Below are 24110 nucleotides of genomic sequence, written 5' to 3'. Positions count from 1 at the left end.
ATCTGGTGGTTGGCGGGGTAGGGTGGGGTGGGGTGGGGTGGGGTGTGTGTGTGTGTGTGTGTGTGTGTGTGTGTCTGTGTGTCTGGCAGAGGCCTGAGCCTGGGCTCACTGAGCAGTGAGCTCTCCACGACTGCAGGTTTCTTCCATTGAAGAGAACAAAACAGCCCCTCCCGTCCTCCCGCCGCTAGAGAAGGCAGCGCCAATTTCCCCGCCAACGAATGGTTTCTGAGAACGGACCCTGGAGCCTTAAATCCTCGGTCGCTCTCTTTAACCTCTTCTCTCTCGACTTTCCACCGGGTATTCTGGCCGGTTTCTCCCCCTCCAGCCCCTCCCTGAAATCCCGCCCCTTCCCTCTCCCCCAACACCCCAAGCGGGACCCACCACTTTCTCGCTCCTCGGGAGGAAGGCCGCAGAGACCCGCCAGCCCCCCGCGACCCCCCGCCCGCAGCGCAAGCAGGATGCTCTCCATCTCTTTTCTCCTTCCCCATCTTCTACCAGGGGAAACCCCACGTGCTCTCTCGGTGCCCAATCGTGGGAACCCACCACCTCGTCCTCCTCTCCGTTTCTCCCCATCTTCTCCTCGCCTCCCAGTCCCTCACCCCACCCCCGCTTTCTCCAGGTTCTGCCCCACGGTGCCAAGTCTCGGTTCTCACCTGTCCCTGTGAGAACGGGGCTCCGATCACAGCCACCGAGTGAACAGACTTGTTCAGGACGGAACGCACTTGCGTCCGGAGGAGACGCGAGAGGCTGCTTCTCAGGGACATGACTGGCAGCGCGGGAGGGAGGTGAGAGAGAAGCTGCACTGTGCGGCTCGCCGCGTTAAGTGAGCGCAGCCGCCCGGCGCCGCTTTTCACCTACCCGGGCGCCAGCTGCACCGCCCCGCCCTGTGACGTCACTGCCATCCGGTCCCGCCCCCAACCAGCCCCCGACACACCTTCCAGCAGACCCCGCCCACTGCTCCTGGCCGGGACACGCCTTCGCTGACGTCACCCCGCCCTAGCCCGGGCTCTCCCTCGGGGAGGAGCCCCTGCAGCTGACGCCACAAGGCTAGTGTCAGTGTCGGACCAATAAGAGCGCGGTCACGGACAGGTGTGTCCCGTCTCGGGAAGCGACCGGTACCTGCGAAGTTAGCGAATTCGGCGGAACACGGGAACCAACTCGCAACCTCTCAGATCGCAACTCTCTTCACACATATGCATGCCCGGCAGATGTCAACTCTAGGAAAGGGCTGGCTGCCCGGGCTGGGCTCTGGGCTGGTCTGACCCCACCTGAGTGCTCTGCCCAAGATGAAACCAGCATCCATCTGCTCTGTTCCATCTCAACTCAGGGTCCAAAAAACACACTTACCCATCTTCGGGCTTTGAAGTCTAGGAGATCCAATATAGATAGAGCTCTCTGGGCCGGGCATGTTAATAAAAACTCACCTATCCTAGGTATTTTGGATGGGGAGGTTAGGATTTTTCAAAACAATCACCTTCCAGGTGTTTCCAATTCTTCACCTGAATAACGGGACCACTGGTTATAAAAACCAAACTTAACAACATATCTGGACTATTCCTAAAATTTGGGGAGGCTAAAGAGCTGAAAGTAACTAGAGTTTTAATAATAATAGCCAACTACAGTTCCACGAACGTTTAGTCCTCTAAGAATTCCATAAATCGGGGACTATTGTAAAGAGGAGGAAAGAAGATCAGAGAAGATAACTTTCCCAAAGTCATATGGCTTGTAAGAGACAGAGTTGTGTGACTCCAGATTCCAAGTTCTTATCCAGGGTGGGCTTGCAGGAATTTGGACATTAGTCCTACCAAAATACATTTTTACGTAAACAACAGAAAATTATCTCACCTGATGCCAACTTACATGCTGCTCTCCAAAATAGCTCAGAAGTCTTCAGGGCAACATCATAACTCCAAGGAGCTTTAGTATTATAAGGCAGTTTATTTTTAGAGGATAAATTTTACACCTGTCTCCCCCTGCTGGTCTAACAAAGACATGTCTGAAGCTTTAGCAAATAAGCAGTTACTGTAAGGCAATAGTTCTAAAAGTGTGGTCCTCTCGCCAGCAGCACCAGCCTTTGCATACTTGTCAAATGGAAATTATTAGGCTCTACCCTCAAATTTACTGACTCAGTAACTCTTGGGGTGGAGCACCAGCAACCTAAATTTTAACAATCTCTCCAGGTCCGGGAGCTGTAGGGAGCAGTAGGGGTGTGGTCAGGGATTCAGTCACTGATACTGATACACACTTGTTCAGATTCTTGGAATTATCTTGGTACCTTTTTCTTGTCCATCACCACATCCAATTTTTTTGTCCTTGACTGTATTTTCTTAAATTGATTCAGGCTCTCCTAGACTACCGCAAAACCTCTGTTTCTTGAGCAGCTACTGTGGGTCACCAGATTGACCTTTCTAAAGTACTACATTAATCCTGCATGTCATTTCAGGGGTTTTCTGTTACCTATAGTTTAGTCAGAGGTGAATTACTAGTTCCACATTATTATGGTCGGGGGGGAGGGAGCAGTAGATTGTTATATTACTATTATCCTTTAAAATTCTAATTATTATTGCTTCCATATGTCTGAAATATTTTATAATTCATTTTTAAACCCTGAAAAATAAGTGGTCTGCTTTTGTTTTCAAAATAGGCATTTGTTTTCAAAATAAGTTATTAAAGATACTATTCTAAAGTTATTAAAAGTCATAGTAGAATAAGTTGTTTTAGAAATTTACTTTACAGGGCGCCTGGGTGGCTCAGTTGGTTAAGCGACTGCCTTCGGCTCAGGTCATGATCCTGGAGTCCCTGGATCGAGTCCCGCATCGGGCTCCCTGCTCGGCAGGGAGTCTGCTTTGCCCTCTGACCCTATCCCCTCTCATGTGCTCTCTCTCATTCTCTCTCTCTCAAATAAATAAATAAAATCTTTAAAAAAAAAAAGAAATTTACTTTACAACTTGTACTCTCTTATTGCATAAGTCTACGACTCTTCCTCAGATCCAAAACAAGTTGTTCTGCTTTTCTTCTTCCTTTATTGGAGGACCTAGGTATTCTACCTCTCTAATTCAGTAGCTGCCAACACACTATCCTTGATAGGTTGCTGGCACTGTGTATGTGGGGAGTGGGGCGGGGGAGCTGGGTGAGTAGGTAAGACGTGATCATGATGTTTGCCAATTTCCATGGTGTATATACTCCCAAGCTACCATTGTGATGTCACTGATCGTGGAGTTGGGAAAAAGTGCTCATCATATAGTATTTCTACCATACAGATACGATCAACATAAATAACTTCAAGAGCACAGATAATACCACTGTAGTTATAATTAGGCAATGACAAGTTCTGAATGTATATTATCTTTGTTTTTAATACAATTTACTTGTAAGTTTATATAATTTTATTTTTAATAATGATTTTTAAGAACTGGTTTGAAAGAGTCTTGAAAATGTAACGATAAGGTTTTGCAGGCGGCAAGCATACCTCCAGTATGTCTCCAGCAGACCACTGTTTACTGAAAATCCAAGGGAACTCAGAAAAGACTAAACTGGAAATTCTCAAGGGCTGGGACCATAAATCTTTCTGCTCATCGTTTTATCCCTTCCTGAATACAGTGCTTGGTACATAGCAGGAGCTTGGCAAATAATTGACCTTCCAGATTTTTTATGAAATCCTTACTCATAAGCCTTGGTCTATGGCTCTGATATGGAATGGAAGTCCCCAAAGATTTCTTTCTGAATTTCTACTTTTACATACTAAAGAGCTGAACTCACCAACCACACCTTTAGACTCTAAAATTTAGAGTCTCTTTCATTTAAAAAAATTTATTTGTTCACTCATTTATTGCCAATACTTACTGAGCACTTAGTGTGTGCAAAGCATTGTTCTATGTGCTGTTCATAGAGATGAAGACATAATAGCTCATCACTCCCAGTGCTTACATTCTAGTGGGGAAAAGAGTCAAGTAGTTAAATAATTTCAGATAGTAGTAAATACTATGGAGAAAATAAAGGAGGGAAATGGGACACGAGGTGCTGTTTTAGATAGGGGTATCAAGGAAGACCTCTCCAAACTAACGTTTGAGCCAGACACCTGAATGATGAGAAGGAGCTGGTCATAAAAAGTTCTGGGAATAGAGCCTTCTAGGTTTACAGAAACAGCAAGATCCAAAACCATAAAGTTAAAACATGCTTGTGGATCAGAAGAAGAACAAGAATGCCTGTGTAGGCCCAGTGTGCCCCAATGTGCAGAGGAAAGGGCGTATAGTCAATTGAATCAGATTGATAGGCAGGGAACAGAGGCAGCATTGAAGAGCATGAACTTTAGAGGAAGAATTTTTTTACACAAAGGCAGAGGGTTAAATTGTTCTGAACCTGTATTATGTTGTTGGGAATATTTGGTCCCTTCTTTTTTGCTTTGCTCTTCTATCCCAAGTCTGGGAGAATTAACATAATGACCCTAGGATACAGTTAAGGTAAGGAAGCAGAGGATGAGTACTATAGAGGGTAAAATAAAGAGTCTGTTTACCATGCAGTGGGGACTCCTGGATTCAGTAGAAAGGCTGGATAGAGGGGAATAAAGGAGGGGGATAACTATAAGTGACTGGTTTCATTGCCTGCCCAACCCACAGCCTGGTCTAGAGGCAGCCACCTGAGCCCCTTACATACTCCTCACCGCCCCCAACACCACCACAAAGACAGGAGTTTTCATTACAAGCCTTGATCAGTGATAGGGATGTGAAAGCAGCAATATGGCTGCCAGCAACGTATAAATGAAACTTAGGTGTGAAATCTGTTTTGGCACCAATGGAGGCCCAGGTTGCTAAGGACACCTGAATGCTTTTTCCTTTGTTCAGGTTCCAAACTGAAAACAAGTCTTTTTTTTTTTTTTTTTAGATTTTATTTATTTATTTGACAGAGAGAGACACAGTGAGAGAGGGAACACAAGCAGGGGGAGTGGGGGAGGGAGAAGCAGGCTTCTGCCGAGCAGGGAGCCCCATGTGGGACTCGATCCCAGGATCCTGGGATCATGACCTGAGCTGAAGGCAGACGCTTAACGACTGAGCCACCCAGGCACCCCAAACTGAAAACAAGTCTTGAGCCCTCTGTACCTGAATGTTCTATTTGGGATGTTTTGTAACCAAACTAACATTGAGTTCCCTCCTTGGTGAGTTATAGATAGAGACTACACCAGGTGGAGTTGTCACACAAAGGAAAGTTTATCTGCAGCAAATAAGGAAATCATGGAGATTAACTTCCAAAGTTAGCCTTTGGGGGTGAGTGGGTTTCTTTGAATATTAGGATGAATACTCGGAAAGGGGAGCTTTGTCATTGCATGTAAAGATGGGCATAAGGTTGCCAGGCGTATTTAGAAGACATGCCTACACAGGTATCCCGTGTTATGTTAATGAAGCTTGTATTCCTCCTCGGGCCGAGATTTTAATGGTATAATGAGGTAGAAGTAACCGTCAGACACTCCATGGTCCCTCTGCTCTGGTGTGAGTCAATGGTCAACCTCAAACTGCTCTAGGCCTGTGGAGCTTTTCCTGTTGTTTGCCTCAAAAAGATAAGGTTAACATTCCCATGAGGAAGAAGGGTGTCCACAGGGGTCTTGCTGGTGACAGTTTTAACCTAATTAACCCTATGGGGCACAGTTTCACTTCCTCCCCACTCCCTACCTCCTTCCCTTCACTTAATTTCTTCTCATCCTTCAGGTTTTGGTGTCAAAGGCCCTTCTCTGAAGAAGCCTTTCCAGACCTCCAAAGTTGAATTAAACATAATCATAAAATTTGCTAAGGTTGCTGAATGATTACTATATGCTAGATAGCTACCTGCTCACTACTTCACAGTTGTTATTTAATCCCCATCACAAGACATGAGATAGGCACTATTATCATCTCCATTTCAGATATGGTAACCAATGCTTGCAAAGGCTAACAAATTTGCCAGAGCTCACACAGTAAGTGGCCAAAAGCAGAATCCCAAACCCGAGACAGAGCGAGGGTTTTAAATACCCCTCGCATGGTTCACTTAATCCTCTGAATTATAATTGTCTATTTAAAGGACTGTCTCCTTCTCCTCGAGAGCAGCTTCTTTGAGAGCAGGAATAGTCCCTTACTGTCATTTAATACAGTGGCTAACATGAGAGGTGTTCAATAAATTTTTATTGAATGATTATATATTTTAACACTGCAAAATGGTGTGTACACTATGACTACAATAATTTTTAAAAGTGCAAAAACTAAGAGATGGAATGAGAGAGAAACATGTAACACTGAAAGGTTTTTAGGATTGTGTATAATATTTTTCTCTCATTCAAAAAATTTCTATATTATGTCATCTTTTCAACAATGAAAACATTAAAATAAGAGGACTTAAATGCTTGGGAAATGAAGATTTATTGGTTTAGGTGGCAGGATTATGGATGTATTTTCTTTTATATAATTTCAATTTGATGGGAAAATAATAAACATATCTTATTAAAAATGGACAAGTAATAAGATTTTAAAAATATATATTATTTATAAGAGTATCAAAAACTACTAAACACCTAGAAATAAGTCTAATGGAAGATGTGCAAGACAACTACAAAATATTGCTGAGAGAAATTAGATAAGAACTAAATAAGTGGAGAAATATACCAGGTCCATGGACTGGAAGACTCAGCATAGTTAAGATATCAATTCTCCCTAAATCGACTGATAGATTCAATGCAACCCAAGCAGAATTTTTGGTGAAAATACAAAGAACCTAGAACAGCCATCACAATCTTGAAGAAAAAGATTGAAGTTAAAAGACAACATCATGAGAAATCAAAACCTACTATAAAGCTATAGAAATTGAGACAGATTGATGTTGACACAGGGAAGACAAAATAGAAAAAGAGACCAAAATAGAGTCTGGAAAGAGACTGACTGACACAAAAGTAGTCACTTGATTTACAACAAAGCCACCATTGCAGTCAGTGGGGAAAGATGGTCTTTTCAACAAAGCTATTGGGGTAAAGGCACTTGGGTGGCTCAGTCCGTTAAGTGCCTGCCTTCAGCTCAGGTCATGATCCCAGCGTCCTGGGATCAAGTCCTGCATGGGGCTCCCTGCTCAGCAGGGAGACTGCTTCTCCCTCTCCCTTTGCCCCTCCCCCCAACTCATGTTTTCTCTTGCTCACTCTGCTCTCTCTCTCAAATAAATAAATTTTAAAAAAATCTTTAAAAAAAAAAAAAAGCTATTGGGGGAAAAAAAGAACTTTGACCCTTACCGCCTATCAAAAATTAATTCCAAATGGATCATAAGCCTAAATATGAAAGGTAAAACAATAAAGCTTTTAGGAAAAAAAAGGAATAGAATATTTTCATAACTTGAGGCAGGCAAACTGTCTTGAATAAGATCTAAAACAACATTAACCATAAAAGAAAAGATTGATAAATCAGACTACATTAAAATTAAAACCTCTCTTCACCAAAAGACACCATTAAGAGTATGAAAACATAAGGCATAGAGTGCATTTTACTGCACGGATGATAGCACCTAAATAAAAAATTGTTTTAAATGGACAGATAAGGAAAATTCCACTTCTAAAAGATGGGGTAGGCATATCCTTCCCTATCTTTCCCACTGAGAACAGCTAAAATCCTTGGACATTTTTGGGGTGCTTGGGTGGCTCAGTCTGTTAAGCATCTGCCTTCAGCTCAGGTCATGATCTCAGGGTCCTGGGATTCAGCCCTGCATTGGGCTCCCTGCTTGGCGGGGAGTCGGCCTCTCCTCTGCCCCTCCCCCTGCTCATGCTCTCTTTCTCAATTCCCTCTCTCTCTCAAATAAATGAATAAAATCTTTAAAAAAAAAAAAATCCACAGTGCCTGGATGGCTCAGTTGGTTAAGCAGCTGCCTTCGGCTCGGGTCATGATCCCAGGGTCTTGGGATCAAGCCCCACATCAGGCTCCCTGCTCAGTGGGGCACCTGCTTCTCCTTCTCCTGTTTGCCCTGCTTGTGCTCTGTCAAATAAATAAAAATATTTAAATTAATTAATTAATTAATAATATCCTTGGACATTTTATATGAAACAAACAAAAGACTCTGAAAGGTGGAGAGGAGGCAGACTGACTAGAGAGTCTCACTATGACACAGCAGTGTGTTCCCTGGGTTTTCTTTTTGCCTCATATATTCCAGACTGGGCGCTGGAGTAAATGGCAACCAGGAAATGCTCTATAGAAACCTGCCTTCTCTAGACAAAGAACAAAGTAAGGCACAAACTAGCAAGACAGAAAACTTTTAGACATTACCTACTCTACAGCAGCCAAGCATTACCAAAAAAAAAGTGCCCCCTTCCCACTCCTGCCAGCTGGGGAACCTAGACTTATACCTCACCAGGCTGTAAAGAGGAGCTCCACCCCTGCCACTGGGGTGGTATCAGAGAAGGCTGAGTGCAGAGTGGGGGTTTTATCCCTTTTGAGTAGTAACAGCTTCCCCCAGTGCCACCCCATGGTGTCAGTGGAGTACATGAAGGGGCACTTGGACTTCCACACCCATCCAGAAATTACAAGGAACACCTCCCCACCAGGTGTCAATGGAGGCCAAGTGGAGGACTTGGACTTCCACCTCTACCTAGCAATAATGTGTTAGTGTCCCTTTTCCTCCACTGGAGCAGTGTCAGTGGAAGCCTGTTAGAAGATTAAATAAGATCCAAAATCTCATAATATTCAAAATGCCCAGGTTTCAACTGAAAATCACTCATCATACCACGAACTAGAAAAATCTCAACTTGAATGACAAGACAATCAACAGATGCCAATACTGAGATGACATAGATGTTAGTATTTTCTGATAAGGGTTTTAAAGCAGTCATCATAAAAATGTTTCAACAAGTAAATACAAACACATTTCAAATGATGAAGTTGAAAGTCTTAGTAAGGAATAAAATATATCAAGAAGAACCAAATGGAAATTCTAGAACTGAAAAATATAACTAAAATAAAAAACTCAAGGTATGGACTTAACAACAGAATGGTGAAGACACAGGAAATAATCAGTGAACTAGAAGACAGAACAACAGAAATTACCCAGTCTGACTAACAGAGAGAAAACAGACTGAAAGGAAAAAAAAAGAAGAACTGAACTTTAGGGACTCTGAGACTATAACAACAACAACAAAAAATCTAACAATCATATCATCTGAGTCTCACAAGGAGAGGGTGAAGCTGAATAAAATACCTGAAGAAATAATGGCTGAAAATTTCCCAAATTTGGCAAGACATAAAACTTACAGATTCAAGAAGCTAGCAAATGCAAATAGGATAAACCCAAAGAAATTCATGCGAAGATATATCATAGTCAAACTTCTGAAAGATAAAAACAAAGAAAAAATCTTGAAAGCATTGATGGAGAAACAACACCTTACTTATAGGAGAAGAATAATTCAAATGACAGAGATTTACCATCAGAAACCATGGAGACCAGAAGAAAGTGGCACAATATTTTCCAAGTGCTGAAAGAAAACTGTCAACCGGGTGCCTGGGTGACTCAGTTGGTTAAGGAACTGCCTTCGGCTCAGGTCATGATCCCAAAATCCTGGGATCGAGTCCCACATCGGGCTCCCGGCTCAGCGGGGAGCCTGCTTCTCCCTCTGACACTCTCCCCTCTCATGATGTTTCTCTCTCTCTCTCTCTCTCAAATAAATAAATAAAATCTTAAAAAAAAAAAAAGAAAGAAAGAAAACTGTCAACCAAGAATTCTATATCCAGGGAAAATATCCTCCACAAATGAAGGGGAACTCAAGACAATCTCAGATGAGAGAAAACTAAGAGAATTTGTCACCAGCAGACCTATCTTGAAAGAATGGGTAAAGGAAGTTCTCTGAGCAGAAAGCCAATGACAAAAGAAGGAATCTTGGAACATTAAGAAGAAAGAAAAAACAATGAAAAGAGCGAAAATATGAATAAACATAATAGACTTTCTTTCTCCTCTTGAGTTTCCTAAATTATGTTTGATGGTTGAAATGAAAATTAGGTCACTGTCTGATGGGGTTCTCGATGAATCTGAGGAAATATTAGGCAATTATAAATGGGGGAGGGTAAACAGAGGTAAGGTTTCTACACTTCACTCGAACCAGTAAATCACTGAAATCAGTAGACTGTGATAAGTTTTTGTGAGATCATAGAAAATAGGTACATTGGTCTCTGCCCCCAGTTCCTGGCACAGGGCTTCTCAAACCCTTTTAATTTCCTAAGAACACTAGAGCATCTTTTGTTCTAGTGTTTGGTCTTTGACCCTGGTTCTCGACACAGAGTTCCTAAATCCCTTGGAATTTCCTGGATGACAGCAGGGTCTTTTGTTCTAATGAGGTGATTCTTGGTGGGTTCCTGGGTGGGGGCTGCTCACCAGAAAGACCAAGACATGATTAGAAGCTTGGGATTTTCAACCCCATCCCCCACTTTCCAGAGAGGGGAGAGGTGCTGGAAAGGGGGTTAATGATTCATTGTGCCTACATGATGAAACCTCCATGAAAATCCCCAAAGCAGAGCTTCCAGGTTGGTGAACACATCCACACACCAGGAGGGTGATATACCCCAACTAGAAAGATGAAATGTGTTACACTTATCTTTTTTTTTAATGCAAAGGAAATTATTTTCTCAATCAACTTTACTAAACTGCAACAAGTTTTATAAGTTCTTTTCATTGGCTTTTTATAAAACTGAGATATGATGGACAATACTTATCCTTTTATTAACCTTATTTATTTGGAATTTTTTTACTTATATGGGCCTTTGTTTTTTCTCACCAATTGGTAAGTAGAAGGAGACCTACTCTCAGTTGACATAATAGCAGCAATCATTAATGCTTTATCATAAAATAATAAATATAATAAAAACTACAGTATGAGACAGTATTCTTAGAACAACTACTCAATCCTTAAGTGCAAGCAAATACTAAAAAAGAAGGTTCTATAGAAGGGTTTTAAGAACCCAGCATGGGCCATAAAAATAAAAAGTTAACTGAATTGTTTGATCAGATTTTTTCTTTTTTTTTTTTTAAAGATTTATTTATTTTAGGGGCGCCTGGGTGGCTCAGTCGTTGAGCGTCTGCCTTCAGCTCGGGTCATGATCCCAGGGTCCTGGGATCGAGCCCCACATCGGGCTCCCTGCTCCGCGGGAAGCCTGCTTCTCCCTCTCTCACTCCCCCTGCTTGTGTTCCTTCTCTCGCTGTCTCTCTCTCTCTAGTACATGAATTAAAATCTTAAAAAAAAAATTTATTTATTTTATTTTTTAAAAAGATTTATTTATTTTAGAGAGAGCACAAGTGGGAAGGGCAGAGGGAGAGGGAGAGAGAATCTCAAGCAGACTCCCCACTTAGCGTGGAGCCCAACACAGGGCTCAATCCCAGGACCCCGAGTTCATGACCAGAGTCAAAATCAAGAGTTGGCTGCTTAACCGACTGAGCCACCCAGGCACCTCGATCAGATTTTTTTTACTTACTATTCATGTTCATAGATACTCAGATTCCAAGAATAACTTCACTAGTAGAAATAAGTACCCATTTTACTAAAAGTCAGATTAGTTCTGTGTACTGTGACCATAATGCTCAATTCACTCAAATATATTTTCTGTTTCTTGTAGCCAGTACTCTTTGGAAAGTGTAGCAAAGACTGGCTAGTAGTTGTTCTTACCAAATCACTTCTCTCTCCCCTCTAGGCATACCGATAAACCATGTTTCCCAGCCTCCTTTGAAGTTTGGTATAGACAAGTCAATAAATTCTGGCCAGTGGAATGAGGGTGAAAGGCTTGGCCATAAAACCCTCCCATGCATGATCCTCCATTCTTGCCCCTCATCTGTAGGCCAGATACAGAGGATCAAATGGAGAGAAGCATGATGAGGTCCCAAGGGATCATGAAGCCACTATCTGGAAGAAGCCTGGGTCTCCAAATTACCTCTTGGCAGAAATTCTAAGTCATCTGACCACAAGCATCCACGTGGAACAGAGAGATAATAAATAAACACTTGTGTTCAGCCTCTGAAATTGTGTTTTTGTTTTGTTTTGTTTTTAAAAATAACAGGGTATCTTGACAAATACAGAGTACACATGTTTCTCAAGCTTCCTTTCTTTGCTTCTCCACAATGGAATTCATTAGGGTATTATGACCCTGCAAAAAGATAGTAAACTTTCTTGGAGAAACTTGCTAATTGGTAAGTCTTTTCATCAGCTGCCCTTCTTTGCTGAGGCTTATTAATACTTTGAAATCCAACATTTATTTATTTATTTATTTATTTATTTATTTATTTATTTAATGGACAGAGAGACAGAGAGAGAGGGAACACAAGCAGGGAGAGTGGGAGAGGGAGAAGCAGGCTTCCCGCCGAGCAGGGAGCCTGATGCAGGGCTCAATCCCTGGACCGTGGGATCATGACCTGAGCCGAAGGCAGTCGCTTAACTAACTGAGCCACCCAGGGGCCCCTGAAATCCAACATTTAGAGCTAATCAACACTCCTTGCTCTTATTTTAAAGCTTATTTATTTTCTTTTAGTAATCTCTGCACCCAATATGGGGCTTGAACTCACAACTCCAAGATCAAGAGTCACATACTCTTCCGACTGAGCCAGCCAGGTTGCCCCTCCCTCCTTGCTCTTTTTATTCGGTCATGGTCATGAGAACTTATCACTTTACGTCCCAGATGGCATCTAGCTAAATGGCAAATACACAGGTTTCAATTTCTACTGAGGTCTCAAATGCAGAACAGAGTTAAGATGACATTGTGATCTGACAGAACAAAGGAGTTATAAGGATTTTGGAATTACATTACCACACTATTTATCCCTAATCATTTAATATTCAAAATTAAGTACATTAGGTACCTTTTTTCTTTCAATGATCTACAGTTATGAACCTTCTGAACCCGCACAGATTCTTAATCTTTTTTTGTGCCACAGACCCTCTGTAAGTCTGGTAAACTTTATCACTATGTTTTTTAAAATGAATATAATACATAGGATTTAAAAAACAACTGAATTAAAATACAGTTATCAAAATATTTTTAATATGTGTTGTATGTGTCTCTATGACAGATTAATAAGATATAGAAGGGGAGGTCTAATAATTACTGCAATTTTGAAGTAGTGATGAATGGAAATGACATTTCGAGATAACTGTTATTGTGAAATGAAAATATTTGTGGTTTCTATCAGAGTGACAAGTATTGCTAATACTAATTGGTTTGCTGCCTGCATTCATAACCAAAAAAAAAAAAAAAAAAAAGGTTAAATTTCAGTTAGAAGTTCATGAAACTAAAGATAAACTTCTGATTTTACCCATGGAGTTCAGGTTAAGAACTCTAGGACTGGAGGTTCCCCCAAAACATAGACAGTGTTTCTCTGAGTGGTGGAAATATGGGTGGCTTAAATTTTTCTTCTTTTCTGTATTTTTCAAATTTTCCACAATAAGCAAACATCACTTTTGTAATTTTAAAAGACATCATGTGTTATTTATTGCTTGGTAAGATTCAGAGTATAGAAATAAAATTGGAAAAACAGCAATACTTGAAGACTATCCTTTAGGGGAAAAAAAGGAAACAAAATCCTGGATGAAGATGGAAGATTGCTTGGTAAGATTCAGGGTAAAGAAATAAAATTGGAAAAAACAGCAATACTTGAAGACTATCCTTTAGCGGAAAAAAAGGAAACAAAATCCTAGATGAAGATGGAAAAATGGAACCTGACTTTCATCAGAAACTTAAAGCTGCTGAGACTGTTATGCCATTTATCTTTATAGACAGAGGGATCAATTTAATACATGATGCTGCCTCAGGGCTGAAGCACCATAACTCTAACAGGCCACAATCCACTCTTAGGCCACATCCAAAGTTAAAAAAAAAAAAGAAGAAGAAGAAGAGGAAAAACCCACAGGCTACTACTCATGAGTTTAGTAATTTTATTATCCACACCCTGTGCATCTTCCTCTCTTACTAACCTCCTAGCCAGGACTCATCTGTCTACTCAGTGCTCCACGCAGCGGTTGGGAAGAGAGAACTCCCAGCCAGTGAAATCCAAACTTCTTACCAGGCCCTACAAGACCCTCTAGGATCTGAGCCCCGCACCTACCTCCCCAACTTCCAGATGCAGTTTTTTTGTCAGCCTCTTGACTCCTCCAGTAAGTCAACCTTGTTCCAGCCTCGGGGGCTTTGCCTTTCCTGGTCCTCCAACCTGGCAAATGCCTCCTCCAGAGCTCTCCCAGACCAGTCTGGCTCCTCATCCGTGCAGCTCCAGTGTCCTCACAGACACTTTCCTGACTGCCCTATTGCAAGTCCCCAAGCCAGCCCTGCCCGTCATATTATTGCCAGCAGCACTCCCTGAAGTTATTTCCATATTGTTTCTCTTACTAAGAACGACGCTACTTGAAGGCAGAGACCTTCAATATTGGTCAGCGCTGTATCCTCAGCACCTAAAACTACCTGGCCCAGGAATGAATGAATGAATGAATGAATGAATGGAATGAGCGTATACCTGTGGACTGTCTCCTCGGGGCGTACTCTGGCTTAGAAATAGAAAACGGTTTGCCGAGCGAAAGCGCGTTAACAGCGGTTTTAATCGGCCGGCTGAGTTAGCCCCCTGCGAGGCTCTGGAGTAGTCGGACAATCGCAGAAGCCCGGCCAAGCCAGGGAGCGGAAAACAAGCCCGGAGACCCGAGCCGCAACTCTCGACGCGGAACTGCGGCTGCGCGGAGCGTGGGGCGGGGCGGAGCGAGGTGGGGCCGACGCCGCTCCCCGGAAGTGGGTCCAGAGCCGGCGAGAGGACGCTGGCGGGCGGACTAGAGCGGCCCGGTCCGGCGGGGAGGAGGCGACTCGGCCATGGAGGACGAGCGGAGCTTCTCGGATATTTGCGGTGGCCGCCTGGCCCTGCAGCGCCGCTACTACTCCCCGTCCTGCCGGGAGTTCTGCCTCAGCTGCCCTCGGCTTTCGTTGCGCTCGCTCACCGCTGTCACCTGCGCCGTGTGGCTAGCGGCCTACGGACTCTTCACCCTCTGCGAGGTAATGGCCAGTCGGCCCCTTCCCGCGGTCCGAATCGGGGGCTGGGGTTTGGAAGGGTCTTTGGAGTCAGAGGGTCGAGCCCGGACCTCCTGTTGTTGAGTCGGAGGGCGGGAACTAGCTGGTTCCGCCGCTGGACAGCTGTGAAGTTTTTACACCTGTACTTTATCCCTCATGGGTGGTGCTCTGCGGTTCCACCCGGCGTACTTTTAGCCCTGTAACAACAGCCTAAGGCTTTAACTTGCCTGTGCTCCACGTAGTACACGCTCACAGTAATTCAGTTCCAAGAGCTCAGAACTATTAAGTGGATCGTCCTCATCCATCACTTCCACTCCTCAGAGGAGTCACTGCGAACAGTACTTTATGTAGTCTTACAGAAACTGCCTTTGCCTCCACAGCGTGAGCCTGATAGTTCTTCCTAATGTTTTTCAAGGCAGTCGGCCCCCCCCAACCCCCCTTTCCCCAACTTCAAGTACTTTCTAAAGAACTGTGAAGTTTTGGAGATAAGTTGTTTCTGTGCTCACTTTCCAGGCTCATTCCTATTTTCTGAGCCTCGGTTTCCGCACGTCTAAAATGGAATTGCTCTCTGCCATGCCAGCGTCACAGTATCACGAGGGTCCCGTGCGGTAGCTTTGTGACAGCCCTCAAAAGGAGTCATCCTAATTGTCCTTTTCAGGATGAGTTTAGTTTCATACGTAGTGCCCTAAATTGAGTATTATTATTCCAGGAGTGATTCGACCAGAGCTAGGGCTATTTATTTCTATAATTTGGATCTTGTTTTCATTTAATGCATTCATTCATTTACCATCAAAGCATGGAAATTTGGTGTAGATATATGCAGAATTAAGACTGCCCTAATTTGTACCAAACTGTCTAAAAGTTTGTTCAAAAGTCAGTTGAAATGGTTAAGTTGACAGGACAGTCCTCCTCCTTCCCCCTAAGAAGATTTAATTTATAATGTAGTTGAGTTTAATACTAGCCTGCGTTCTGGCCATGTGAGGGGGAGGGAACAGATCCTAATTAAATGCCCCGACTGCCTTACTTCAACCTTAGAAGAAAACTAAGGCTTAGAAAGAGTAATAACTTACCCAAAGTCACAAAGCTAGTAAACGGCATACTTGGGCTTCAAACCCAGGGCTGTCTGACTATGAAACCCTTTCTTTTCCACTATACTGTCTCCTCTTAGGGGAGAGTTTGCTTAGGCAAAAATTTTAAATAGAAGTTTGTTTTTATGCCAGCTCCTTTTTGTACTGTCTCTCGTCCTGGTATGTCCCACTTACCTCCATCAAGCGTCCACGACTCAGTAACCTTATCTTCCTTAAACTCCACTGCAACACTTCTTGAGGGCTCTGTGCACCAAAGTTTCTATCTTTGTGTTCAAAACTATTTTGTCAGAGTAATGACTCTCAGGAATGAGAAGAAATGAAGGAATTCATAAAAACATGTGGCTTAATTTCAGCCCCAATGAATATTGAATTGTTAGAATTTCAGACAAAAAATTGAAGTATAAAGAATGCAGGTGAGGGTGCCTGGGTGGCTCAGTCATTAAGCGTCTGCCTTGGGCTCAAGTCATGATCCCAGGGTCCTGGGATCGAGCCCCGCATTGGGCTCCCTGCTCAGCAGGAAGCCTGCTTCTCCCTCTCCCTCTGCCCCTGCTTGTGTCCCCTCTCTCACTGTGTCTCTGTCAAATAAATAGAATCTTTAAAAAAAAAAAAAAAAAATGCAGGTGGTAATGAAGTTTTGGGCAGGGATTACCTTATTAAAAAGCTGATATGAATGAAATCCCCTCACTTTTACTGTTCTTTATCCCTTCTTTCCTTCTGGTTTTTGAATTCACAGTTCTATTAAAATTGCAGGTTATTGCCTTATTTATTCCAATCTGGAATGCTTTTCCCCCTTCCTTTTCTCAACTAAGTATATCTGTCAGTAACCACCACCTCTTCTGTTCCAGTGAAATCCTTCTTCCTTAGAGGTCTTCATGGGATATCCTGTGTGCTTTGATGTCTCTTTCTTGCTCTTTCTCTTTTAATCCTTTCTTAGGCACTTACAGTCAGTTTCATAGTATTCTCCAAAAATACTTTATATGTATTAATTTTGCCTCTTACACATCTGTAAGGGCCAGGACTGAATTTTATTTCTCTCTATTCTTCCATAGTGCTTATTCAGTTCAGACTATGAACCAGACACTGTACTAGATACTAGGCATTTAATTAACTCAAAGTAGGTATTTCTGGATCATCAGAGACCCAGCACATAGATTTTTCCATTCTCCATTCATTAATCAACAAGTAATTACCTAGCACAGAGGTCAGCAAACTTTATCTTTAAAAGTCCAAATAGTACATATTTTAAGCTTTACAGGTCTCTGTCTCATAGTCTTCTGTTTCTTTTTCTTTCTTTTTTAAACAACTCTTTTAAGTGTAAAAACCATTCTTAGCTCAGGGTGGACCAGACAAAAATAGATCACAGGCCCAAACACTCTTGATCCAACACTTACTGTTGTGTTAGGTAGAACGAAGTAGAAAAGTATTTTCAAAGAACACCAGGGGCGGTCAGTAGTTAAAGCAGTAAAAACAGATTTTATTCAGAAACTATTGCAGTAGGAGAAAAGAGTGACCTCAGTGCAGAATTGGGCTCAATTCTGAATACAGCAAGGACAAGTAGGAATTTATAGCCAAAGAGCACAGTGGGGGTGTCAGTGGATGGAAAATGACTAAAAGGAAACATCAGGGGTAAAGGGGGATTCTGGCTAACTTGACATGATTCTTGATAAAGGCAGGCCAAGGTGATCAGATGCCAAGGGTTCTCTCTAAACTGACTTAGCAAGATTCTTGGTACAATTTGCTGGGCAATGCAGGCCCAACAAGGATGGACACCAAGGATGATGGTTTAGAAGAGTATGATTAGGGTTAGGTCAAAGAGGGCATCTTGTCAGTAATAAAGAATAGATACTTCCTGCCATCAAGGAATGACATTCATAAATTACTGAATCTGTTTTGTTTCTAGGTCATCAGTGATTTTTTTCTCTGTCCCATCCTTCTAAATAATAGCTTTTTGGGGGAAAAAAAAAAATAATGGTACATAAAAAGAAAATACATCAATAGAAAAACACATTCAACTTCAGAAATGTTAAAAGATTGTAAATGTGTCTTAGAATCAAAGGAATAAATACCTTTTGAGCCCTTAACATGTAAGTTAGTCATTTCAGCTACTCCATCAGCCTTAACACATCAGTTAGTCACAACCCGTAAGAACTAAAAGAGCTCCAAATGATATGATCTTTATTATTTAACAAAAGGAGTCAGGAGGTAGGAGGGCTCTTGAGGTCATAAGAGGCTCTTAAGGGCCTTTTGATTCTTTTCATGTTACTGCTCCTCCACCATTGGTGTACTCGTCCTCGACCTGGCTTTCTGCATGGTCTGTCAGAGTAGCGTGGTTCCATAGTAGTTCCAGGCATCAAACCCCAAGAGGAAGGGACCTTTTCTTCCTTAGATCTCTTTTTAAGATGGACTTCCATTTTCCAGAGGCCCCTTCAGCAGACTTCCCCTCACATCCCATTGGCCAGGTTATGTCATGTGTTCATTTCTAAACCAATCATTGGCAGGAGTGGGAACCAGTCATGATTCCAAGTTCTATTAGGAAGGAGTAGCTGTTGAGTACTATCAGCTACACTGTGCTAAGCATTTTATTATTATGCTGTCTAATTTTGCACTGTATAATCTCTGATGGAGCATGAGAGGAAAAGGTCTGAGTCCTTAAGTTTCAGTTTTGGAAGAAAAACCTCTGAGAGTGGTGTGATGGTAGATACTATTTTGGTGATGGAGGTTCTCCTCCCACACCTCCCACATTTGTTGTCTGGACGTATTTCATCATATGCTTTCATAGCATTACAAAGTTGAAATAAAAGTGATTTCCTCTTCCTCCATGCATGTTCCTTCCATCTTTTCAACTCACAGTAGAACACAGGCTTTTTTCCATACTGCCTAGAGTGGACCAGTTAAATAGCAGAGATCTGTGCGGAGGACCATTTGGTGACCTTACCGCCTGTGTCTGGCTCTCTCTTCAGAACAGCATGATACTCTCTGCTGCCATCTTCATCACCCTCTTAGGCCTGCTTGGTTACCTCCATTTTGTCAAGATTGATCAGGAGACTCTGTTAATCATTGACTCCCTTGGCATCCAGATGACTTCATCCTATGCCTCGGGCAAAGAAAGCACTACCTTCATAGAGATGGGCAAGGTGAAGGATGTGGTCATCAATGAGGCTATTTACATGGTAAGTAGTTAAGTAGTAAGTATTACAGGTTTCTCTGGAGGAGATAGCCCATGGCCTTTGCCTGGATCTAAACTGAGTCTTAATACCTTGATGTTACAGAATTAAACTTGAAGATTCTGTTCCAGTATTGTAGTGTTTCCTTTTTGGATGGCATGTCCATAAACCATGAAAGTGAAACTTATATTGGAAAGATACATTCCTTTGTTTTTATAGAGATTTAGCAGGCTTTCATAGATCGTAAGTTAGCATTTTGACTTTATTTTTTAGCCCAGCTTCAAAATCATCTCTTAGTGTTGTTGCTGCTGACGTTTCATCGTTTTTCATTTAAAGAATGAGAATATACTTTTCCCTCACTTCAAAAGCAATCAAGTGTTCTACTACTTAGAGATAACCATTTATAAAAAAGTTTTTAGCCTTCCCTTGAAGAAAAAGAAGACAAAATAAGTTTCACTTAGATCTCTATTTGGTTTATTTTCTTACAGCAGAAGGTGATTTACTACCTTTGCATTTTATTGGAGGATCCAGTGGAACCACATGGGATATCCCAAGTAGTACCTGTCTTCCAGGTGAGCACAGAACAGTTGTCTAAAGTTTTTTCTCCAAAAAAAATCTGTTGCCTTTCCCCGTTCTCTGCATTTCTCCTGCTACTTATGTTCCGTAGGAATGTAAATTCTTCTTGTCAAGATTATTTGAGGACACCTGACAGCTATTTTTAGTGAGAATTAGTGATTTCAAAAGTTTCTTTCTGAAGCAAATACAGGCTTTCAGAAATACTACAAATTTATCCAAATTTTAGAGAAAAAAATAGCCATTTCTGCTTATAAATCACCATTCATCTACTTTATTAGTCTGCCAGTATAAGATTTTACATTGATGTCATTGATCTACACATACTGTTATACCCAATTTATGTCTTGCTTTTTAAATCTAATATACATATTTTCATGCATCTACAGAGTCCATTATACTTATCATTTTAAATAGTTATCATGTTGAGTATCAGTTTATTTAGCCACTCTACTGCTAGCTTTTGAAATCATCTCCAGGTTATTTTTTGTCTTACTCTTACAAAAAATACTTACACAAACAGGATTATAAGTATATAAAGTGTTTATGTATATAGTTAACTGTGCCTTACTGCCCTTCCTTTTCTCACAAAGGATTTAAGGCTGCTAAGCTAAAATTCTTTTGCATTACAATTCAAAATTATTTTATTAATGTTTATGAACAATTTCATAGATTTTTACAGTTTGAGATTTGGCTCCAGAGATTGGACTACTTTACCATACTTTTTGGAATTTGTACTTGTTTTTCTACCGTCTTGGCTAAAACAGCAGGTTTAGTTATTTGTTTCCTTTAGTATGTAGGTAAAGGAATTTAAAGTTACTAAATTGCTCCTTAAATGACAAAGAGATTTTTCATGTTTCCTTGAATTACCTATCCGTGTTTCCTTTGTTTTAAACTATCCATCTCCTCTGTTAGTCAAGTAGAATCTAGATATTGATTATGCATTTGTAACAACTTACATATTTTGGATAACGAACTTTTATTAAATATGCTTTCCACATATATTTTTCCCATTCTGTGACTTTTCTTTTAATTTTGGTTGTATCACATTTCATTGTGCAAAATACTTTTCAATATTTACATATTAAATTGCCCTCCTTGTCCTTGCAGACTGTTTCACAGCTTGTGACATTTCCAAGAGGGTCTGTCTTTTGTTATTCCTCTTGCTTTCTTAGCCAGTAAGGTGCTGTGTGGCCTGAACTTCTGCCTCTCTGAGCTCACACCTGAGCCATTTAGACCCCCTGCTGTGGGGAGAGATTGAGGTTGCACATGGATGCAGCACTGCTAAGCTCTCTCTTACGTTCATCTTGACTCTGCATTTCTTCCCTTTGGAATTCAGAGTGCCAAGCCCCGCCTGGACTGCTTGATTGAAGTGTACAGGAGCTGCCAGGAGATCCTGGCACACCAGAAAGCCACATCAGCAAGTCCATGAGTCCCAGCATTTCAGAAGGCCAGTATTGTCTTCCATGGGAGATGACTCCTAAGCCATAGTGGCTGGTTTATTTTCTGTATTCTAAACCATCAGGTGGACATAGTCCTAGGAACCAGTATGGATGCAGTGGATCTCAGAGCCATAGAGCAGGTGACTGGGAACCTAACTCATTGTGTGATGTTGAGCAAAGTATTTATGTCTATTTTAGTGATCCCCTTGTAAGGTTTTGCCTACTTTATCAATTGAGGGGAGACTTTAAGCAATATGTCAAAAGTAACGTTGACAAAGAGCACTTTGTGAAATTCCTAAGCACATTCAGGTTTACATTTTGTAGAGATTTGTGGTGCAAGGCAATGGGAAACTGACATCAGATCTCTTAAGAAACATAATTTCCAACTACGCAGTACCCCTGTATAAAAGTCAAGCCTTTCAGGTTCTGGTGAGTAGGAAGAAATGTCCTACAAAAGACTAGTCTCTGTCCACCTAGCTCCTGTGTTCTGTACAGGGTTAATTTATGATGACTGTCTTAATAAACCGATCTCCTTCCAAAACATACACAATAATTGCCTGGTTCACAGACAGCTGCTTTTTATTGACAACACGAACATGGCACATTTCAGCCATGGATGTCAAGCACATTAATACTCTACTGTTACTCAGCATTGTCTATGGTTTCAAAAACATTTTTTGCCAAGAGGGGCGACACGAAAGGCTGGAGAGAAATTCGACTTTGGTTTCCAGACATGTTAAAGAAGGATAAACACACAAACTGTAGAAGCCTTTGATTATAAGGCAGTTTCTTCTGTGTAAAATTAATAAACTACGGGAGGATTCCTGAAGGGCTGGGAGGGAGACAGGGTGGGGGAAATAGCTTGACCCCTAAGTTCAGTGTGAACACAGCTCCATCCTTGCTTGCTTTTTCCTTGGGATCCTAATTTTTTTTTTTAACTCCCAGGTAGATAATATTATCCTCATGGGCTTCAGAGACACTCAGGGTATTACAAACTAGAGCTGTAATTCCTGCCTTTTACACCAGCCCAGTAGGGGTTATTCGGAGCCTGTGGTACATGCGATGTTTGACTTGTTCGAGGTAGAAATGTCTCAGCTAGTTCCCAAATCCTGGGGGAAAGGCAGCAGCAGAAATGGGAGATGGCTGTAAAATTTCCAGCCTTGCAAAGTCAAGTTCATTTAAAAGAGGCAGACACTCTCATGTGCTTCTTTTTTTTTTTTTTTATCATGCTTGTCAGTTTAAAGGGTGAGAGGGGAAGCCTACAGCAGCTGAGGTGTTCAGATAAACTAGTTCCAGCCTTGAAGTTCTTGCAGTGTGCAACACACACACACTTTGTTGAAGTCAAAGGCTTGGTTCTTAGATGCTGCTGCTAAACCCATACAGTTTTCAGCACGTTATTGACAAATGCTCAGACTGCCTTAGAGCTATGAAATAAAACTCTGTTTCTCCAATGCTGGAAAATCAGAGTATAATGAACTCTTTCGTCTTTTTTTCTGTTAGGGGTGGGTGGAGACAAAGATCATCTCCGTACTCAACATAAGGTCTTAGTTGGGGATGGGGGGATATTTGTATCACCAGGATGCTCTTAGCCTATGTGCCTTCTGCCTTTGGACTAATTCCCAGCGGAAGTTCGCCAGAAGTCTTGAGAAGCAAGACTGGATTCTGTTTCTGACTCATCTTTGGTGGCCTCACAAAGCAGCAGAAACCAGTGCATTTGCTTGGTCTTTCAAAGAACAAGGAAACAAGTGATGACCACCCATTCTACAGTAGGAAGCACAGCCTTCACTGAGCCCTGTCTAGTCGTTAAAATGAGACAGGGAGAGGTCATGTTGGACTTACCCCCTGCCCTTGCTTGTACCCAGCTGGGCTGACAGTCCAGTGTGAGGGAGAACAGCTTCAGTCTCAGCAGGGATAGTGCCTTTTCCTTGTCCTGTAAAGACAGGAGCTGCTGCCCCAGAGGGGCACTACCAATGCCTACTCATTTGCAGTGGGGAAGGGAAAAGGTGAGTCTGTTCCTTTTTCTCCAGCCCTGCCAATACCTTTCCCATCTGGGAATGGAAGTCCAGTTTTAGGGAGTTCCAGGCTTTTGTCACAGTTCAGGTGAACTGGAAATTTTAGTCCTATCTTGTTCAGGGATGTTGGGAAAACTTCAAGTATAAATCCCCACATAAGGACCATGTACAATATAAAAGATACTAGCCCTCCCTGAGAGTATCAGTGCAGAAAGCCTTGATTTACAGCACCGATGCCCTCAGTAACCAGTAACAGTGGACCATCCCAGTCTGTGTCTAGAATCGGGCAGCATCCAGAGCTCAGTATTCTGGTGAAAAAAAGTGGTTTCTGTACTGGGTCTGGATTTTTAAAAGTTGGGCCCTGAAACAAGGCACCTAGAGAGTAAAGGCTTCATGGACACTGAAATACACATTTCATAGAACAAACAGGGTGGGGTTGGGGGAGGGCTGTCAGGCCCATCACAGTAGTGTCATACCCCAGGATACAGATCTCTAATCCCAGAGGCACCAGGTTCGGCGGGGGGCGGGGGTAGGAGAAACATTCACAGCAACGTTGGCCCTCTGGCAGCACAGGGAACAGAAGCAAAGAACTGTTGTCCGTCCAGTTCCCATAGCTGGTGGGCAGCAGGTGGGTTGGTGGGGGGCTTCACAGTTGCAGAGCAATGGTTCATGTAGCTGGCCATGATGAACGTAGCCTCTGCAATCTTGAGACAACAGAAACAAAGGAATTGAACCAGCCTTGGCTTGAATCCTGGCTTTCTCACATACTAGCTGCTACACTGGGTGCATAACCGTCCTGGGCTTCAGTTTCTTACCTCGTAAA

The 24110-nt window shown here is 42.2% G+C and overlaps 3 protein-coding genes and 1 long non-coding RNA gene across 8 annotated transcripts in view; 1 reads left to right on the top strand and 3 right to left on the bottom strand.

Moving 5' to 3' along the window:
• The window catches only part of ARG2 (arginase 2), a 35393-nt gene extending 34530 nt beyond the window's left edge, over positions 1-863 (bottom strand). The window contains exon 1 of one of the 2 annotated variants that reach the window (XM_078053830.1): positions 654-863. In XM_078053830.1, the coding sequence (XP_077909956.1) occupies positions 654-764 (111 nt within the window). In that variant the 5' untranslated portion in view covers positions 765-863. The remainder of the gene's footprint in view (positions 1-653) is intronic. The other variant, XM_036071162.2, reaches the window with a different exon arrangement.
• Positions 864-936: 73 nt separating this feature from the next.
• LOC118522263 (uncharacterized) lies at positions 937-14837 on the bottom strand. Of its 2 annotated transcripts, XR_004910547.2 has the most exons (4): positions 14470-14837; positions 3844-3930; positions 1846-1917; positions 937-1499 (listed from the first exon to the last, which is right to left on the bottom strand). It is a non-coding gene; the product is annotated as an uncharacterized LOC118522263 (long non-coding RNA). The 2 variants fall into 2 exon arrangements; XR_013440742.1 differs by lacking the exon at positions 3844-3930.
• Positions 14733-22751, top strand: PIGH (phosphatidylinositol glycan anchor biosynthesis class H). Of its 2 annotated transcripts, none has more exons than XM_078053832.1 (4): positions 14733-14993; positions 19057-19266; positions 19752-19832; positions 21173-22751. In XM_078053832.1, the coding sequence occupies exons 1-4, from the start codon at positions 14814-14816 to the stop codon at positions 21263-21265; spliced, it is 564 nt and encodes a 187-aa protein (XP_077909958.1). In that variant the 5' UTR covers positions 14733-14813; the 3' UTR covers positions 21266-22751. The 2 variants fall into 2 exon arrangements, with proteins under 2 accessions (XP_077909958.1, XP_035927074.2); XM_036071181.2 differs by having other exon boundaries at positions 14735-14993; positions 19749-19832.
• PLEKHH1 (pleckstrin homology, MyTH4 and FERM domain containing H1) overlaps positions 21829-24110 on the bottom strand; it is a 48614-nt gene continuing 46332 nt past the window's right edge. For both annotated transcript variants that reach the window (XM_036071156.2, XM_036071157.2), the window contains exon 29: positions 21829-23991. In XM_036071156.2, the coding sequence (XP_035927049.1) occupies positions 23830-23991 (162 nt within the window). In that variant the 3' untranslated portion in view covers positions 21829-23829. The remainder of the gene's footprint in view (positions 23992-24110) is intronic.

Source organism: Halichoerus grypus, chromosome 8 (assembly GCF_964656455.1).
Source record: "Halichoerus grypus chromosome 8, mHalGry1.hap1.1, whole genome shotgun sequence".
NCBI lineage: Eukaryota > Metazoa > Chordata > Mammalia > Carnivora > Phocidae > Halichoerus > Halichoerus grypus.
The sequence above is the reverse complement of the archived record's forward strand: the minus strand, read 5'-3'. Positions and strand labels throughout refer to the sequence as shown.